We start from the raw sequence: 21071 nt of genomic DNA, 5'->3' as shown, positions 1-21071 counted from the left end.
GAATAGAGCTGCCAGGCTGTTGATGGGGACTGGGTGTTATGCTCATATGACTCCAGTCCTCCGTAAGCTTCACTGGCTTCCCATTGAAGTCTGGGCCCAATTCAAGGTGTTGGTGATCATTTATAAAGCCCTAAACGGCTTGGGTCCTGGCTACCTGAAGGAGCGCTTATGTCCATATATGCCCGCCCACCCCCTGAGATCAGCAGGAGAGGCCCTTCTCTGGGAACCCTCCATGAAGGAAATTAGGAGGGTAGGTACTTGGAGGAGGGCTTTCTCTGCGGTGGCGCCCAATCTATGGAATGCGCTCCCCAGAGAGGTCTGCCTGGCGCCGTCATTATTTGTTTTTCGGCGCCAGGCGAAGACCTTTTTATTTAAGCGTCATTTTAATTGTTAATGTTATTTTTATTTTAAAGTTTTTTGGCCAGGGCAACTTATTTTATATAGTTAGGTGTATTTTATATTGTTATTTATGTATTTTAATTTATTTATTTGTAAGCCACCCCGAGGCTTCGGTGAATGGGGCGGCCTAGAAATTTTCTAAATAAATAAATAAAATATAATACCATAGGAAAAACCAATCAAAACCTGATCGTGCTCTTTTAAAATGAGCTGGAACAACTATTTAAAAACACAGCAGTAGTCAACTATGGAGTAAAACAATGTTTTAAAAACTTTCTTAAAAACCAGCAGTAACGCTGCTATGTGAATTTCCTTCTTAGGTCCCAGCATTTGATATGGAAAGGGTAAGCCTGGCTCAGAATATTTAATTCCTCCAGCCCCGATAAGCCTATTTTCTTCTCATTCATTCTCAGCACCAAATGATTTAAGTACTTGGTTTGATTCCAAGATAAATGTTTAATGGCACAACTCTGACTTACTGGGGTGAAAGTGACTGATTTAGTTTTCCTGTCCTTTTGTGCTCTTTAGGTAGCTTGAACATACTCAAAAAGAACTCTGTTTCCACAAACCAGAGAAACAGGAATTATTTTGTGACTGATTAGCTATGCAATCAGACACACAAGCTTTACTTCACAGGACTCTATTTTAGTATTGGAGGATTCAGGTATATGAAATAGCTAGTATTGGCATTAGATTGTTTGTTTGTTTCATATCTGCTGCCCTGCAGTTTGTTGGGCAGAAGCTGTGTTGCTCTGAACAGCACCTAGTTTTTAATGTACTCAATACATTTTCATTACTCCTCTAAGAGTAATCCACAGGACTTCCAGACTTGACTACTGCTACTTACTATTTGTAATGGTCAAAATAAGAGAGACTTGTTTTGTTTGATGTGAAGATGCCTTGCTTTCCTAATGGTTCTCTTTGTACTCCCTAAATACACTTGGACTGCATTGTGTTATCACAACCATTTAAGTTCCATGAGTCGGTCACATTCTAGGCTGATGCAGCCTTTCCATCTAGCCAGTTATGTTTTACCCAAGACACGTAGCTTAGAAACATAAAGCTTTTTCTTTCGGGCAAACGGCAAAATGCTCTTGCGCTTATCCTTCCTGAGCCAGGTATGACCAAATAATTGGGTTAACATTAAGTCACAGACCAAGGGAGGAGGAAGAGACCTTTCCACTTCTTTGTGATACCTTTTCTTTTCCTCTAGATGAAAATGAAGCAAACTCTTTCGCGTACATATCCTTGGAACTTTTTATTTTCTTCTGTGTCTTCTGCATGGGCCTTTGTGATTTGCCACCCCGATATACATGGGGGGATGACTAATGCCAGGTCAGACTGTTTGTCTCACTAGCACAGTAGTGTGCGTTCTGACTCTCAGTGGCTCTCCTTCCAAATGATATCATAGAGCCACGCTTTACTTACGTTGTGGCATCCACAGATGAGCTCGGCAGTGAAATGACGACTGATTGGTGAGCCTGAATTAAGTGTAACCAACACTTAACTAGTTGTGGCTCACAGTTTCTGAACTTGGGCAGGACATCTAAAGTTAACTGAACTTCTGTCGTCTTCGTCACCATCACCATCACCACCTCACTGCACAGAAACAACCTTTTGGGCGGGTGAGCATGTGGAGATGCCTCTGTGAAGTGCGGTATAACCTTTTGCTGTGTGGCCCCCCCCAAAATGTTGGGGTGAATATGTATTAAATCTTTTATAGCAAAAGTGTTGCCCTCTTAGCCATGCTTCTAATGTCCATACAGGCATGGAAAAGTCGTGTTTATCCCTGTTGGCGTGTGTGTGTGTGACTGTGCATTTGTAATGGATGGAAATGGGGGAGATTTAAAATACACCCAATGGTTATTTTCTTATCAATAGCAAACTTTATTACTTTAAGAACATATCATGCATTATATATAACTTTGTACACAAGTCTACTGTTTACTTTAGTTAACAAGTTTCACCATATAAATGTCTTCAGTTAATTCAAACAATGACTAATAGTGGTAAATATGGAACATCAAGCTGCTTCACCATTAGTTGCCAAATATATCCTGATTTTTGACAGTTGAGAAAATAAAGGTAGGGAGTGTTTAGAACAGAAGCTATTAGCATTGTAGTCCTGGAAAAGATGGTGTCTCCATGGTGTATTTGTTCTTACAAATACAGGGTTAAAGGGAGAACTTGTGTGTATGTGGCTGCAGGAGAACCGGTCCTAGACGAGAGAGAACAGGAAGGAGTCAGGCCAAGGATGAATGTTTGAGCTGCATCTAAAAGTGCCACTCTGGTTTTTCCTCCTTTCACGCACTACTGCTATTTTTTCCTCTTAGGGACTCTCTTTGGCTTGTTATTTGCTTTAGCAGTTGACTAACAGTTATGATTTGATCTACTGAAGGACATTTTGGGGATGGGAAGTCAGGAAACCAGCTGCCTGTCAGCTGTAAGGTAGCTGGGGTAGGAAAGGAAGAGGCAAACACAGGAACAATCGGCCAGCAACAACAACAAACTGTGATGGGAGTGGAGCCCAAGCAACAAAGAGCAATGTGGTTAGCCAGCTGCGGTTGCATGCTGCCTAGTTGTAGGAGGCTGAGATGAAGTCGAATGTGTGGCCAAGAGAAGACATGATGTGGACCTGTGCTGAGAACAGCCCTGAGCAGAGGGCCTTCTCCGTGGTGGGAGAAAAAATCCACCCCAGTCCAGGGAACAGTTGAGAACACGAGGAAAGCTGATTCAGAACGTGGCTTGTAGGTGCACTTCTACCATTTGTGCGCGTGAAGTTTTCTAGTATCAGATTGTTTCTGTGTTTCCATTTCCACTGCACATCCAGTTTCATCAACATTCTTAATGCATCACCAGTGCAGAGCCATAGTCAGTTGTCAACAGATATAAAGTCAGGATCTTCGTCATCTAGACCATATACTATCTTTCTTAGAAGGGCCTCCAAGTATTTTAAGCTGAAAACTGTGACTGTAGAAATTGGAGGAAAGGGCTGCCATTGTTAGCTGATCTAGGAGTGAAAAATGGGAATCTTCTTTTGTTCAAGTTATATTTTGCACAACACAAAACAAGAAAGGATTATACTAGAACTATTCAATCTCTTAAAAACTTTCACTCCAAAATAGCTATTATTTCAGGGAGCAGCTGCTTCTTTTATAAATAGTACTTTGGACTTACAGTTGCCCCTTTTTCTCTATCTTACAGGTTGTATAAGGCTTCCCTCTACCTCGTGGAGGACTGTGGAGTGGCCCATCAAATGTTCAGTGGCAGTGCCTGAACAGCCTGGATATGATGCCAAAAGTTCTCCAAATGACTTTATAGTTTGACCGAATGTTTCTTCTGGATATTTATTTCTCTCTACAAGATTAAGTGCAAAGTCCAAATCCTGCTTACTGGCAGATATTTTTATTTTAAGATCATGGACCATCCTAGCAGAGAGAAAGATGAAAGGCGAGCAGGAAAGGGAAATCCCGGAAGAAGTATGCATGGTTCCCGAGCATCAAGTTCTACTTCAACATCTGGTGTTCTTATGGTAGGGCCCAATTTCAGAGTTGGCAAGAAGATAGGCTGTGGAAATTTTGGAGAGCTCAGACTAGGTAAGAGTCTAGCAGTTGCATTTGCTTGATAAGAAAATTGCCCTGCTTGAGTCAACAGATTAAAAACCTTTTGATCAACCCAGAAGATGCCACAATTAACTGATAAACCTATTTTTCATTTTGGAACCTAGAAAATTGAGAAATAATGTATTTTCTTCACTGTTGACATTGGACTCTTTCTTTTGCAGGCAAAAATCTTTACACAAATGAATATGTAGCAATTAAACTGGTGAGTAGACTTCCAATTTTAAAACATCTTTTCAGTTCTGGATGCTAGGTAAAATAGAACAGCTTTTCTGTTACTGTTCTAGACTGTGTTTTCCTTGTCATCCTTGCAAAGTGCATTTACAGAATCCTGGTAGAATGAGGTTCTGCCATAAAGGTTTTATTGCTGCCTGGAGGTTAAGATGCCGAGAGTTTCTTAGGGCATGATCCTATACATGTTTGGAGAGAAGCAAGTTCTGGAGTCCCAGCATTCTCCAGCCAGTGTGAGAGCTGTAGGGCTTTTTCAGTTGAAACATGCCTAAATTGTGCCTTCAATAGTGCTTTGGGGTGAATAACCACTTTTTCGTTTAAGTTGCCAAATATTTTACATATTAATTAATGTTATTGCATATGTCCCAGGTTGTTTGATGTTAATTACACTTTCATAGCTGACAATGTGACCATGTAACTGGGATGCTTATCTTCAGTTTCTTAACTCTGTTGCATTTGTCTTCTCGTGATTGAAGGCCTGATATTTTACACTGGAGATTGAGAGAGCCCAAGGAGTGGGTAGCAATTTTTCATGTCTAACTTAGCTTACGGCTAGTACTATGCCATCCTTAAATGTCTGAGAAATGCAGGTCTGCCATAGAGCTCAGTTTAATTTGATAATTTCTTTGTTTTCACAGGAGCCATTAAAATCCCGTGCCCCACAGCTGCATTTAGAGTATAGGTTTTATAAACATATTGGCTGTACAGGTAAGGGATGTCTCTCCTTGGAATGAGAATAGATTGTGGCAATAAAAGTGCATATTAGAGTTTCTAATCGACATAAGCATATATTTGGGGACACATCCGCACCATTTCTAGAGATTACAGGAGCAGGTTCATCGGTGATTTTACATAATTTAACCACCGCTAATCCTTGGCTCAACTTACTGTTGAGGACTGTTGAAGTGCTCAAGATTCGTTTAACTTTGTGTCCCTAGCATAGATGTATGTAGGGACAATAACTGTATTCTGCTGCATAGGCGAGCCTGCAAATACGTCTCTGTTGAAGGTACACATAACAGCTGTACTCAGGGCTGTAGCGAATTCACAAATACCTTAACATGGTGACTCCCTTAGGAGACATGGAAGTAGCTGTTGTGGATGCCTGAAGTTGTTCAGTAAGGCAGTTATAAGACTAGCCCTGCTAGACCAGACCAAGAGCTTCCCGTCACCATTAGTGTGGGACCTTGAGATTATTAGTTCCCTGTGAACAAGCTACTCTGGGAAATTTGTTCCGGGCTTGCACATCGTGATAACCCACTGATTTCTTAACTCACAATTCTGAGTTTATCTTCTGTCTGAAAAATAAGCAAACCATGCGTGAAATGGAAAGATTACAAGTGGTGATCTGATAGGGGAAATATTTTAAAATCTACCACTTTGAATGGTTTCTGTACAATAGTAGTGATACTACTGCAGTTTTTTTGTTGGATTAATGTTTGCTTTTAATATGTTTTCAGTTGAAGGCTTCCCACAAGTGTATTACTATGGGCCATGTGGAAAGTACAATGCCATGGTACTTGAACTCCTTGGTCCAAGCTTGGAGGATCTGTTTGACCTCTGCGATAGAACATTCACTCTGAAAACTGTCTTAATGATAGCAATCCAGCTGGTGAGTAAAGAAAGGGTCTTCACAGTTTCCCAAAATTCATGTTGGTTGGTTTCTTTAATCATTCCATACCACTGCTTTACATTCTTAGACAGTTTTAGCAAATGCTCTTTAACCATATTCTTTTATCTGCAAGAAACTCAACCTGTTTGTGTGTGTGTGTGTAAATGTGTGCACACACGTAAGTGGTTTTGATCCTGTTCGGGATGGGTAGCACTCCCTCTAAAGGACAGGGTCCGCAGCTTGGGAGTGCTCCTTGACCCAGAGCTATCCCTGGAAACCCAGGTGATGGTGGTGGCGAGGAGCACCTTCCTCCAGCTTCGGCTGGTTCATCAGCTGCGTCCTTACCTGGACGAGCACTGCCTAGCAAAAATGATTCATGCCCTGGTAACTTCCCGGTGGGATTACTGTAATGTGCTCTGCATGAGGCTGCCCTTGAAAACGGTCTGGATACTTCAATTGCTACAAAATATGGCTTCCAGGTTGCTGATGAGGGCTGGTCATTAGTCTCATATAATGCTGGTCCTCTGTCAGCTACACTGGCTCACAATTGAAATCTGGGCCCAATTCAAGCTGCTGGTATTAGCCTATAAAGCCCTAAATGGCTTAGGTCCAGGATACCTGAAGGAGCGCCTCCTTCCCTATGTGCCCTCACGCCCCTCAAGATCGGCGGGGGAGTCCTTGCTCTGGGAACCCTGTCTGAAGGAAATACGGAGGGTGCCTACCCAGAGGAGGGCCTTCTCCGCAGTGGCGCTCAGACTATGGAATGTGCTCCCCAGAGAGGTCTGCCTGGTGCCGATGTTATACTCCTTCCGGCGCCAGGTAAAGACCTTTTTATTCAACCATCATTTTAATAATCGAGGGTTTTAGATGTTTTGAGATTTTTTTTCTTTTTCCTCTCTCCACAGTCACATTTTCTATTCTTTTCCTCCCTTTTCTAAGTTCACGATGTGCTGTTTATATTGTTTTAATAATTGAGGTTTTATATTGTAATTTTATATTGTGTAAGCCATCCTGAGCACTTGGTGGAAGGATGGGATATAAATGCTTTAGATAGATAGATAGATAGATAGATAGATAGATATTAAAAAAATGCACTTCTGGCTGTTAGGCTAGCAACTACAGGACGGGGTTAGCCAACCTGCTCCCCTCCAGAATTTTTGGACTGCAACTCTCATCAGTCCTAGCTAGACTGATCAGTGGTAAGGGATTATAGTACCATCTGGAAGGCACTGGCTTGCCTAACCTTGCTATATGATGTCATTGATGTGAACATTTAATTTGGGTTATTGGTCCATAAAACTGACAAATGTTTTGTAACTCAAAGCGTTTGAATAACTCATTCTTCTGTCCTTTGTAGATCAGTCGAATGGAATTTGTGCATTCAAAAAATCTCATTTATAGAGATGTTAAGCCAGAAAACTTCCTGATTGGCCGCCAAGGAAATAAAAAAGAACATGTCATTCACATAATAGACTTTGGACTGGCCAAGGAGTACATTGATCCTGAAACACAAAAGCATATACCATACAGGGAACACAAAAGTCTAACTGGAACAGCAAGATACATGTCCATCAACACACATCTTGGCAAAGGTTTGTTCAACTTAATTAATTGTCACTTTGATGAGCACTGGGGGTTTCTTTTGGGGGGTGGATAATTTATACCACTTAAAGCATTTTCCAATGCTAAAGAAATGTGGCAGTTGAATGGCTGGAATTGCAAGTCCACAATTTCAAAACTAAATGACAGAAAATGAAGTGATAGATTCACAACTGTGAAATAATTGTTGGGACAAGGAAGGCTAAACTGTAGAGGCTGGTACTGCATAGTCTTTTACACCTTCTTACCTGTCAGAAGCTTTTAATTTGGTCCAGTTGTGACTGTCATTTGTCTCTAGATAATTCAGTTTCCCTAACCCTTTCACTTCCCTTTGCACTTTGATTTAGTCCAAGCACAAGATACTCTCCTTAGCTATACCTTCTTGATACTACTGACATTTGGTGAAAGTGGATTCCAGCAGGTCAGTCCTTCAGCTGTTAAGCCATCCCACAGTCCTATCTTGACACTGCATAGAGAGCATCTTTGAAGATGTACAGCTTAGTTCCTATCGCAGTTGAGAAGGTGCATGCATCTTTCTTGGAGAATTTGCTTTAAGTGATGTAATCCTGTTTTTTCCTAGAATGCTGCGTATTTTGTTCCTGACTCATACTGAAATCCTCACATCCTAGATATGGAATCAGCTCACGCTTTACATCCTAGAGTTTGTTTGTTTATTAAAAGCTTTTCTGTACCATCCTTCACTGATTATTGGGTTCATATGGGTTCATAGTGGGAAGCCCCTTAAAGTATATGAAACAGAAATGTGTTTTTGAAAGCCCAGAATAAGTGCACCTGGTCAGCCAGCTGGGAGGGACGGTTTAATTTGGAGGCCCACACTGAGCATGGGCATGCATCTGCTGACCCCGTCTCCTCCTAGCTCTTCTGTTGTGTGATTCTATGAACCTGCATTAAGATTCTTGTTCATGGCCACTCAGGGCTCTTTTGCACACGTCCTCTGCGTGCTCCCACATGTTTTTAAATGCTTTCCTGCTTTTTATGTTGCATTGGAGCTGAGAATGTAATGGGCATTTCTGTTAGTGCTTAAAGTAGCGATGTATTTTTATGTTTCAGAGCAAAGTCGTCGGGATGACTTGGAAGCCCTTGGACATATGTTCATGTATTTCCTTCGAGGCAGTTTACCATGGCAAGGCCTTAAGGTATCTCCTTATTGCATCTGCTAGAGGCAAGTATGTGCTCTGTAAACTCGCCTCTAGCAGATGCTTCCTGTGTGACATAGATCTTTACTTTCTCCTTTGCTAACAGTTCGCATTTAATATGCATGATGTGAAGAAAACTTTGGACAGTGCCAACTGGAGTGTGTGTGTGTGTGTGGGGGGGGTTATGTTTTGCCTTAAGCCTGATCCATTGTGATACTTTGACCAACAATCAGTCAACACAGTTGCCAATGGCTTTGGCAACCAGGAACTTAATTTTGGCAATTAGCCAGGAGAAGTCATACATCTTCTTCTTGTTTTAACTGCCAGCATTTTTCCTGTTAGCAGTTAAAGTTGGCTGCAAGATAGGTTTCTATTGCTACTTACAATTCTGTTCTGCCCTTGCGTTCTTTTGCACTTTCAGTCCTCCCTTTTAGTTTTTGCTTCCAAAGATACTCTGCATGTGCTCCAATGCACTTTTATTTCCACTGGCTATTGCAAATAATGTTGGATTCCAGGCCAGGACATAATTTCTAGACTCCGTAAGACTTAAACTGGATTTGTTCAAAGAATAGTCAACATTCTGACCTTGTGCATCCCAACATACCTGATTAGTATACTTGTTAGCGATCATTAAATCAGTGGAATCCTTTGAAACTTGGAAATTATTTTGCATAAGAACAGGACTTTTCCTTTAGAGGATACCCCAAGCGAACAGGGTGCTACAAAATTAAGTTCAAGCACCTGTTGTTTAAAATGGCTCTTTTGTGGGGCAGTGCAAGGAGATGCATTGGATAAAGCAAGGGGGGCAGGAAAATTTCTGCCCCCTCAGTTGTGGTTGCAACCAAATAGTTCTAACAATTTGTATTTGTGTATTTTTTGTACCAAGTTCTGATTGGTGGATCTTGAAATTCTTCTTAAGAATTTAGAATTCAAGAAGTCTGAACTGACATAGTTCAAAACTGACCAGAGCTTACAGTTTCTGAATCTACTCTTGGTCACTCTCAGTTGCCTTCATTTGAGCAGTGTAATTGGGAGAAGCTGGTGCCTGACAGAATTGTGCGTTTACAATTGCTTAGCCATAGAGAGTTGGAAACCCTTGCTAACCTTCTGCAAACCACGCAGAGGTTTACCAGTGTATCTGGATCCACTCACTTGGTGTTAGATTTTAAATGGTTTCACGTATACTATTGGAATGCACAACAACCCTGTAAAACCCTGGGGCTTTATTGTATTGGGGTTTTAATGTATGGTTACCTTTTTTTGATGTTGTGAGCCGCCCCGAGGCTTATTGCAATGGGGCGGCATAGAAATGTTTTAAATAAATAAATAAATAAATAAAATAGGCCATATTACCAATGGGAAAGGCAGAGAGAGAGTGACTGGTCAGTGGGTGCCCCATGCGCACTTTAACAACTGCACACCTTTGCATTGTACAGGCTGATACACTAAAAGAAAGATACCAGAAGATTGGGGACACAAAGAGGAACACTCCAATTGATGTTCTCTGTGAGAACTTCCCAGGTAAGTATCAGACTGGGGGCATATTGACCATGAAAGATCCTTTCTTGAGCTAGAAGCTGGTCACCTGCTGAGGCAGCCTTTTCTGCGCTCAGCCACCACTGCAGTGACGTGCACACTGGCGTGTGCGTCGTGTGGCTGCAAACCGCAGGGCTGGCCCTGCATGTCAGAGTGAACTGGAAGGTTGCCCCTGCCCTGTGTTTGACAACTGTCACCTTGCTGCGCATGGTTCAGCACGGATCACGTCCCTCAACGTAAGAGCAGCAAGATGTAGCCAATTTAATTAAGATGGACTTCAAATCTCAGGCAAGCGTGTGCTAAGAGCTGGTTCTTAGTGTATTTTTCATGGCCTAACTGAACCTATTTCTGCCTTCAAATTAATAATTTGATTGAATATTTCTGTCACATCTATCAAGTCACGGCACATTGGCATCAACTGAACCTAGCACTCCTCACATAAATATACCGATAGTCACTGGTTTCCATTTTGTTTGTTTGTTTCTCTTTGTAACCCGACTTGTGATCCCTTCCTTCTGTGGGGTCAGGAGCCTTCCTATTTTCAACAGCAAAGTGCTTTAAGCCACTCTGCCGAGGTGATATGCCCGAACAGAAAGAAAGAAACAAACAAAAATAGTATGAGTATTTTATTTGGACATCACCAGATCTTTTCCATTGAGAGAATTGTGATATCCCAGCATACCTGCTTCCTCCTCTCTAAGTTGTTGTCCATTGGGCTACCTGAGAGTGTCCTTCCACATGTCTAAAAGGCCTCAAGGGTGCTTCGCGTTGTGTGACTGCACATCCAGCCCCGGCACAGGTTCGTTGGCCGTGCCACCCACTTTGGTAGGTTTATAATTCAGGAATTAATCTGGCCAGTAGGTAACTTCAAAATGTACTGTGCTTCTACTTCTTTCTGAACAGATTGTCTGATGTTGCTTCTTCCTAATTCCCTTTAACAGAGGAGATGGCTGCTTATCTTCGTTATGTCAGACGATTAGACTTCTTTGAGAGACCAGACTATGATTACCTACGGACAATCTTCACAGAGTTATTTGAAAAGAGAGGATTCACCTTTGATTATGCCTATGACTGGGTTGGCAGACCAATTGTAAGTTATAGGTGAATGATATATAATTACTTTTTGGATTGGTGCCCTTACCCTGATACCCCTTCTTAATGCCAGTTGCATTGCCAGTCATCTTTTCATTCGAAATGTAAAACATAAGATATCTTGTGTATTCTCTTGGAAAAGTAGATACCTGTTTTCATGTCTCCAAAAATTGTTATATAATATGAAATATCAGGCACTTTCTAGGTAGGTTATAGAGTAATACAGGTGCTGTCAGTGTTATTGCACTGAGGAGGTAGGCATGAGAGATTGCAGCCTCTCTTTTTTTTCTTTTGGTCTCTACAATAACCACAGACAGATATTTTTGCCTAATTGCAACTCTGGGTGTCCATTAACACATCCACATTAGTGGAAGTGCTGAAAAGTCTCTTGCATGTTATATGGCTGTTCCCTCCTGTCCACCCCACATTGCGTAATTAGACTGAAAACGCTGTTTAATGTGTCCCTGTGGGTGGCAACTGTAAGGCTGGGCACTGGAAGATATTACAGCCTCTCTTTTCAAGACTAGATTTCTTACAGAATTCCAGAATTATCCTAGGTCAATTCTTACAGAATTTCCACTTATATGAAATACTTGTGCACATCCCACATGTGTGCCTGATAATGAAGAAGCTCTTCCATTGTGAATAGCAAGCCAGTAGCTTTATCCCCATTCTAAATTATATAAGCATAAGTTTTCAGTAAGGAACACTTCTGTTGCAGTCATTGGAAACATACTTGGAAGTTTCAGGACAATAATCATGAAACTGACAGATGCATGCAAATTGCTCAGTTATGCAGTTTTAGTGTTGGGCAAGAGTCTTGAGAAATATTTCAGCACAGATGTATGCACTGAGAAAAATTCCATACTATCTGTGCTTGTTTTCCAAAGGCAAGGTAAGACTGAAAGCCAAGATTACTCTTCCAGACTCGGTTGCCATTTTAAGAGAATATAGAGACTGATTCTAAAATATTTTTCTCCTGTGTGATTGTATACTGAACGTGGAGTCCCCGTATTCTCATGTCTGCTGTATGTATTCTACTGGCTATGGCTTACATACTTCCTTATAATTCTGAGAATCTCTGCTATCTTGAGGAAAAGAGTTGCTCTCTAGGCATTAGAGATAACATGAGATCTGAAGAAATATATTTGTAAGGCTTGGATTATTGTTGCCAGGCTTGTCTTTGGAAAAAGACAGATTTCTTACTGAATCTGTGAATGAAAATATATGCATAGTAATTTCCATCTCAGAGAGGATGCTCTGAAACTCATGCTATATATATGCACCTCACAATAGATTTTTAATTTCAAAATGTGATATTTGCAATATCAGGCTCTTGGATCTTCTATATGGCAGGAAGACTCGGCTATTGAGAATGGGAGTATCCTGGAACAGGTCCCTGGCTGGCATTTGCTACCATATTCATGTAGATGGTGAATGTCCGCATTGCTATAGCCAGCTGAATCGTGGTAGATTTCATTTGTGGCTCTGCATGAAGGTCATTACTGTAAGACCCTGACAACAAGCACTTTGAAAAAATGAACTACTTCTCCCATGACCCTCCTCTTAGAATGCACTTTTCTAGTTGTTAAGCCAACACAGATGGTCCATTTGGATCTCACCTGCTTATTCATTTACTTATTCTTATTTTCCAGCCCACTCCAGTGGGACCTATGCATGTAGAATCTGGACCATCTGTAGCAAGAGAAACCCATGCGCATAGGGATCGATCGTCGCTTCAGCCTCACCGAAATCAGGTTTGTTAATCGGTATCTTCTATTTTAAAATAAACCTTTTGCTTTCAGACTTTACTGAAACTTAAGTGCTAAACAGGAACACAAAAAAGATGGTTGACAGTGAGGTGGTTGGAAGAGCACTCGTAATGGGAGCGCTGACATGACTGGGGAAGGCAAATAAACAACTGTGGCCTATTCTCCTGAGCCAGTTCTGTGCTGGCAAGTTACCTAATCTCCCTTGCTGGGTATGTTTTGTCTTGTCATCCAAACTTGGTAAGGTGGTGTGGCCCTAATGACTGCTGGGCATTTGGAGAGAGACAGCTTATCCATTTGAACAGGGTTTGGCCCACAGGCCTACGCGTCAACATCCCTGATTTGAAACTGACTGGTAATATTCAGGAACTGCTTAATGCACTGTGCAAACGCCATCTCTGTTTCACATGCTCACATCTGTGACAAAACAAGGGCTTGCGCTGTCTTCTTTGTGAAATCCATGTTGGCATATGCTGCTTTTGATTTACATGCAAAGGGTGGGGGCATCGTCTCATCAAAATGAATGCCTAGCAACTGCTATTTAAATTCTGTGCTCCTTTCATGATCAATGTGCTGATCATGAACTTTTTCAAGAAAACTTTGCTGTGCTTCACCCTTGCCTTTCCCCGTTTTCTTGCTCTCCTGCTTGCAAATGCCCGTGCAGACGACAACAGAACGTAGAGGAGACTGGGACATTCCAGCAACACGGCAGGCCAATGCTTTGTTTCTGGCGTCTCACTTGGCTTCAGAACGGCATGGGGGATCAGTACAGGTATTACCCTTTCTTCTCTTTGGTTGCTTCTCCATCGCAGCTGTCATCCTCACAGCCTTGTGGATTGCTTCGCAGACAAACAAGTTTTGTCATTTGATATTTAGGTTGAAACATTTGAATTGCCTCTGTGAACATGTTGGGCTGGTGGTGACATGAAACATTTGTACATGCTCAGAAGACCTCTGAGACAGAGGTGCTGGGCATTGTGGTGTTGATATTTGGCAGAGCTGATCTCCTTAGACAGAATTTGGAACAAGTCAGTGCTTGCCTAGAAGTATTTCAGTGTGCCAATTCCCTGTCACTCCCCAGGAGCCCCTGGGGGTGGGCAGGGCGGGCAGAAGTCAGAAGGGCAGTCAGGACCTTCATGCTATTGTTGCTTTGCCAATCCCAAGAAATGCAGAGAAGGCCGGGAAGGGATTTCCTTGGTGTGCTGCCAGGCAGAAGGTATTAGTTTGATAGCCACAGTTGCAGGGCCATGACAACAGGAGGAAGGAGGCAAGGGATTGTGATGTTAAATATTGCTGTAAGCTGCCCAGAGAGTACAAAAATGTAGTAGTAACAACAACAACAATTATTGGTCAACAGTCTTAATGCTCAAGCCTGATAAAGATCTGATAGATCCAGCGGCTTACACGCTTATATCTTTCATAAACCAAGATGGAAAATTTCACAGCAAATTCTCTGGAAATTTCACTTTTCATGTTTGTTTTATGGCCCATATGTAGCTTTGATAACATCAGCACTGTGCTTCATAATATCACGGCCTTTTTGTTCTGTCCTTTCCAGGTGGTGAGCTCAACCAATGGTGAGCTGAACATCGATGAGCCCACAGGAGCACCATCCAGTATACAACTTGCGGCCCGCACTGAGGTGGAAGTAGTGGAGGAAGCTAAGTATGTTTGCCGTCCAGGCAGGTCTCCCCCTGCATCTCCTGTGTGCAGAATACGTTTTCGTGTTCCTGTGTTTGATGCGAATATCCATAAGCTGCTTTCAGATCTTTGTTTTTTGCATGATAACCACAGTGATGCGGGTGGTGTGTCAGCTTCTTTTCATTTCTGCTGCTGAAGTAATGCTGCTTTTGGCCAGAGCATGTGTTGCAAATTGGACAGAATTATTTCCAACATGTTGAGAATCGCATACGCAGAGGCTGGGCTCTGGTTTCTGTCCTTAATGCTGTGTATGCATCAACAAGCTCAGTTTCTTTTGGGGGATGTTGAAATTGAATGTAGAAACCGAAGCCGCCTTTTCCCACTCATCTTGGGGATCCGAGGTCATGGGTTCTGCACAGAGTACTCACGCTTGCAAATATATTTTGAGTAGCCCATCAGCACCTTCTTTGGCCACGGACATCTTAAGTTGTTTGTAAGCTGCCTGCTGAGTGTCGCAAGGGGGTTTTGTTCTTTGACTTTTTGCCTAGGTGTTGGAAAACGATGCTTTGGCCGTGCCCCCACCCCCCCATCTCTGCCATCCAGTGTTACTCCGCATGATCTGTTGCCACCACATGAACCATACTGTGGAGCCTTCTCCCAGTGATCGGCAGTCATCTCCTTTCTTTAAACAGGGAGTCAGCACACACTTAAGGAGTCGTTGTGGGTAGAAGGTTCCTAACAGAAGGCGTGGCAGTCCGATGGACTCACCATGTGGCTCTGGTGACTCTCTCAGTAACCCAAATGGTACTCGTTCAGGTTCCGTGGCCGGCATTGTGATGCTTGAGTCCATATACTGAGAACGGATAGGAAGCTTACTTGCCAGGAAGGGCAAGGGTGTGCAGGACCTTTAATTGTGCTTCAGGTGTGAATCTCCAGCTGAGTGGAACTAATCACCTAGTACTCCATTACCCAAGAAACAGGTTATCATTTTGCAGACATTTGTATCTTCACCCCTAAGGAGAGCTTCATAGCCGTCTCAGGCTTCAGGGTGGCAGTGTTTTAATGTGTTTAAAGAAATGCTTGTGGCAAACTTAAAAATTACACTTTGTTTCCCAAATAAGGGCTTTGTATTTGTTGCTCTGCAGATGGTCAGTATTTTCCTTTAGATGAGAGTGCGGTGGGAGAGAGAGATTTAAGTGCTTTGGACTTTTATTCCTACATTATACAGGGCTGTGTGCAGGAGAACCTCCCAGTGATTCAGTAGTAGACTAGTTTTCAGCAACTGCCACTCTAGTTGGTCGGGCCTCAATATCTGCATGTCTCTGTGGGCAAGAGCTCTGATTATGTGCTTGTTTCGCTGTCCTGTGTAAGAGGGCTTTTTGCTCCGATGCAGGCACTGCAGCATCAGCTAAGCTAAACGAGGCCACTTCTCTCGTGAAGCCAAATGATAGAAAGAACCCAGAAGGGAACCAAGAAATAATTTTTCTGTAGTGAACTTGTTGCTGTCGTCACTGTTGTAGCACCATCCTTGCACATTAGCTCTGACATCATATTATGTCTTGGGAGACCTACTCCCAGGTAAGTGTGCCAAGGGTGCTATTAATATGCCATTCTTTGCTGATGCCACAGCCTGGCTATATGAAGAGTGGTTTTCTTCTGGAATGCAACCGTAGGTTAGGAGCATTAATATTCACTGGAACAAATTACAGTTCTTTTCTAGTACAAACAGTCTGTGGCTACTGCCTCACTGTACTCTACCTCCTCTGCACCTGATCTTTCTGTGGAAATTGTAGCTCCAAGCTTTACCCTCACTTTTTGGGTTTGTCAAGGATTTTCAAGATGCTGAAACTTCCATGCACCATGATACAATTATAACAAGGTACAGCTACATAAGGGAAATGACTGATAACTTTTTGCTGTACAAAGAGATGTGTGAGCCTGTTAGTTTTAATAGATTGCACATAACTGTGCCTAGTGTTGGGCTAAAATTAGTGTTTGGGAGTAATGTAGTAAACTCTGGAAAGGAAAAATCTGTGTTCAGCTGTTTCTTGCTTCTAAGTAAGACATTGCCTCTCCTGCCCAGCTTTTTATTCTTTCTTGCCCATTCACCTCCCAACCATGACTTATTATTTATTTATTACTTGTACCATTACCTTCTGAAATGCCTAGCAGACAGTAGAAATGTTGCCCAGGTTCAGTTTCCTTCTTGGATGAGTTTGCCATGCCTGCTGCGTGTTTCCTGCAATTATTTTGCTTCTGAAGGCTTCCTGTCCGCTTTCTTTTCCTACTGTAAAAGGCCTTGTAATATTTGTGCTGGAGTGTGACACGATCTGCTAGTGAATTTCCATCTAAACCTCTTTTCTTCTTCTACACTGCCCAGCATCTTCCTTTGTGTCCTTAAAACTGTTTACTTTTTCATTCATTCATTTTATTTATTTATAGCATTTTTATGCCTCCCCCATCACAGAAAGCCTCGGGGTGGCTTACAAAACAGATAAACAAATATAGAATAAACATTAAAAATCCAGAGCATCTCGGCAACACTATAAAGCCAATAAATAGAAACAGCGATTAACAGTTAAAATATCGTTTAAATAAAAAGGTCTTGGCCTGGCACCGAAAAACAAATAATGACGGCACCAGGCGGACCTCTCTGGAGAGCGCATTCCATAGGTGGGGCGCCACTGCAGAGAAGGCCCTCCTCCGGGTGCTCACCCTCCTAATATCCTTCACAGCGGGTTCACGAAGAAGGGCCTCCTTCGCCGATCTCAGGGGGCGGGAGGGCATATATTTATCATATCTGACTCTAAATTAGTTCATTTCTGCACCACCACCACCACCAGTTTTACAACCTGCCATCCTCTCCCATCCTTTCCTGCCTCAGCTTTCCTGCTCTGTTTAGACTTTTATAATTTGGTTACATAGGTTTTCAGGTACTCAAATATTTCTCTATCCTTAAATGGTCCTGATAGTTCTTCAGCGATATCCCCGCAGAATTCCTTAGACATGTTGACTGTGATCAATTTCACTTTTTGTCTCTGTTTTCCTCCAGTCTGATTTTTACCAGATCAATGCCATCGAAGCTTCTCTTAGAACACTTCCAATACTTTTTTCTGCCCAAATCTAAGAGCTTCCTCTTTATTCTTATTGTGCAATCTGGCACTTTAGTAATGTCAATTTGCGTTCTCCTCCTGGGTTCATTTTTCTCCTTCCCTCTTGTTACTCTCCTCAGCCTTCTTTGACTTCTGTTTCATTTTTCTGCTCACATTAGAGATCTGCTACCAGTCAAAATTTAACAATTTGCTCTGTTGGCTCTCCTGTCCTGTGCTTGCAGCATTTATGCTTAAATTCTCTCATGTATCTACTTTAAGTGAATTATGTTACTTCAGTTGCATTGCTGGCATCTTTTTCTGTATGCCTTGCAAGACTCCCAAAATAAAGGGTTTCGGGTGTAATCCTATGCATGTTTAGACAAAAAATGTCCTACAAGTCCTACATTTTCCAACCAACATGGTTTGCTGTGGCATCCTCAGAACTGTAAGGCATTTTTCTATCTAAACATGCATAGTATTGCACCCTTAGACTGCAGTCTCATGCACACAAGTCCTGCTGAACTCTAGTACTTACTTTGAAGCAGATCGGTGTGGGATCTTGTAAGAGTAGAGCTATTAATCTTTCCAAACATGCATTTGAAACATGGTGTTGGAGGAGAGTTTTGCAAATACCCTGGACTGAAAGAAAGACAAACAAACGTCTCCAAGATCAAATCAAGTCAGAACTTGCCCTGGAAGCAAAAATGAAGAAAACGAGGCTGTTGTACTTTGGGCATATCATGAGAAAACAAGACTCATCGGAGAAGACAATGATGTTAGGCAAAGCTGAAAGCAGAAGAAAAGGAGGATGTCCAAATATGAGACAATCGGATTCCACAAAGAAAGCCACAGCCTCAGTTGAGCAGGGCTGTCAGCGAGGGGCATGCTTGTGCGCACTTGTCCATAGAGTCGCCATAAGTTGGAAATGACCTGGCAATAGCAGCATCTATGTTTCTATCCAAAAACTTCCTCTTCTTCCCTCTCTCCTCTTCTATCACTGGCAGAAATTTTATATTTGTCCTATTGTATGCATGGGAAACATTGGATGTTTCCCTTTTTTGCTATCTTAATACCACTATTGCTTCCCTTTTTATACCTCTCAGTGCTAAATACCCTCATCCATGCTGTTTTGAGTATCATATCCTCTTTTTGTTGGACAATGCCACTAATTGTCATTCTTCTTGACAATTAGTGACATTTTTTAATCTTTCTGTTACTGTCCTCACCAACTTATGTCTTGTCTTACATTTAAGGATCTTCCCTCTGAGGCTCCTAAGTACAAACTGATTGGATGATGAGCTTTCTATTTTGGCTTCCCTTCTGCTGCTGTTTCTGTTTTGCCTAAGTTTAGACTATGGTTTTTGCACAAAGAGCGTTACTTTTCTCTTCTGTAGCACATAAGGAATTCTAGATAATGTGGTGGTAGTGATGGTGTTAACAAGTAAGTGTACTTTATTTCCAAAATATGTAGGGAGACTGAGTTCTCTTCAAATTATAAATTAATTTGTAAGAAAATTCGGGGTTAAATTTGGATCAGCTCCCATGTTCCATCAAAGCACTACATTATGTGCATCAGGACCGTTCTAGCCAGCGGTTTTTAGAAGTTCCTGGCAATCTTTCCTAATTGTGTTCCTCAAATTTGAAAGGTTAGAAATGTTCGCTAGAGTCCACTAGAGTATATTCCCATCAGTCATGATATTCTGGCTCCAGTGTCTTGGGCTGTAATGAAAACTTGTCTTTGTGTACCTCAGGAAGCCCCCCCCCCCCATCATGGTGTTCCTCCACATCTGTTGCAGGAGGTCAGGTGGAACCAGGTTGGGGAAGGCAGATGGACCTGGCGTGTACCATAGATACGCACTGCATGTTTGCATGACTGGCCATGACATGACTCCATCTCACCTCTAAACTAACGCTTTGTTTCCTTCCTTTCTGTGTTTTTATTTGTCTTTCTTTCCTTCTTTTTCCTCACACTGTCTGTTGTAGCTGCCTGAAAATGCTCAACATGTGGTGAGTCACTGTCTCTGGTTCACATAGAAGGGGGAGTGAACCAGACTAGGCTATGATTGGCTAGATCAACGTGAAGTTACATGAGATGGGGTGGACTGTTAGGAAGTGGCCTCTTTAGGACAAGGGACAGGGACGGATCCTTGGACTGGCACCCTAAGAGCCACCAAATACTTGCCTTTAAAAAAACCTACCATAGCTGCAAATGAATCAGCTTGTGGATAAATGCCGTGAAGTGAGGAGGTGGAGCCAGAGGTGATAAATTTCCTAGGTGAGTTGCTCATTGCAGGGGCATCATTGTCAGTTGCTCAGACAAAGTCAACAAAAATGCACAGCTGTCTTGACAGCAGTGCATTTGCCACAGATCCAGAGATGGTCTTTTGCTTTGCGAACCTTGATTTGCGGGAGCTGCATTATTTTAGCAGGTTTGTACTGATAATGTTGCCTGGGAGGGCACGCTTTGGTTTTTCCATAGCTGGGGTTTTGCAGCATGAATGTAGCATTTCTTCTTGACTGGGAAACCCATATCCATTGTCTGATTTCAATCTAAGGCTCCAGAACCAGGCTCAGAACCAGTTAGTCACCTTTTTTTTGATTTCCTGTACTCTGTAGGGAGAAATGTGGCAACTGGTTTATAGGTCTCTGAGCAGCCCAAGATAACTTTTCTGTACCTGTTTTGTGACTTGACCAAGTCCTAGCCATCATGGACAACAGTTTGGGATAATGGAAGTTGTAGGCCAAAACAACTGGAGGACCACAAGTTTCCCAGCCTGGTCATATTGAAAGTGCCCTTAGGGAAGAGAGAAATGGTTGAGGTTGAACTCTCCTTTACTTTTTACTTTAAGTGTGCTGCTGCTCTTTCAGTTTTATTGGCTACTAAACTAGTGTTCCTTATATTGCTTCTTCTTGGCTGCTCCTGGCAGTGAGGCTCTGTGTACATGCCCCCGCCCCCCGATTTAATGAGCTAGGAAGTCTTGGCAGGGGTGCAGGTGCAGAGGAGGAGAGAGTGTGCAAGTGCACACCTTGGTCCCTGCCCAGAAGCTCCTGAAGAAGAAACAGAACTTCCACACCCAAACATTCTGTTCTGTTTAGGGTTTTGCTTACAATATGCTGGAGCTCTTGCTTTCATTTTGGGAGGAAAAAGCAGCGTTGCAGATCATCCGACAAAGTTTATGACCCTGCACGTTCTTTTAACTAACCTGTGTTTCATGCTGACCCCCGAAAAGGAGGCATGGCAAGAGGAGCAGGCTGATGGAAGAGGGGCGGAGTGCCCCCTCCCCACCCGGCTTGCTGACCTTCACAGCACAGGCTGCCACCAA

General features: G+C 42.4%; 1 protein-coding gene across 4 annotated transcripts in view; it reads left to right on the top strand.

Moving 5' to 3' along the window:
• CSNK1G1 (casein kinase 1 gamma 1) overlaps nt 1-21071 on the top strand; it is a 40819-nt gene that overhangs the window by 9336 nt on the left and 10412 nt on the right. For 2 of the 4 annotated variants that reach the window (XM_044450548.1, XM_044450550.1), the window contains exons 2-12: nt 3604-3995; nt 4184-4224; nt 4889-4958; nt 5711-5862; nt 7220-7454; nt 8533-8618; nt 10055-10139; nt 11096-11244; nt 12902-13003; nt 13680-13787; nt 14574-14680. In XM_044450548.1, coding sequence (XP_044306483.1) covers nt 3818-3995; nt 4184-4224; nt 4889-4958; nt 5711-5862; nt 7220-7454; nt 8533-8618; nt 10055-10139; nt 11096-11244; nt 12902-13003; nt 13680-13787; nt 14574-14680 — 1313 coding nt within the window. In that variant the 5' untranslated portion in view covers nt 3604-3817. Of the gene's footprint in view, nt 1-559; nt 3147-3603; nt 3996-4183; nt 4225-4888; nt 4959-5710; nt 5863-7219; nt 7455-8532; nt 8619-10054; nt 10140-11095; nt 11245-12901; nt 13004-13679; nt 13788-14573; nt 14681-21071 lie in introns of those variants that run through there. The other 2 variants (XM_044450549.1, XM_044450551.1) reach the window with 2 other exon arrangements.

Source organism: Varanus komodoensis, unplaced genomic scaffold, assembly GCF_004798865.1.
Source record: "Varanus komodoensis strain SLA01 unplaced genomic scaffold, ASM479886v1 scaffold67, whole genome shotgun sequence".
Lineage (NCBI taxonomy): Eukaryota > Metazoa > Chordata > Lepidosauria > Squamata > Varanidae > Varanus > Varanus komodoensis.
This window is presented reverse-complemented; position numbering and strand designations above follow the sequence as displayed.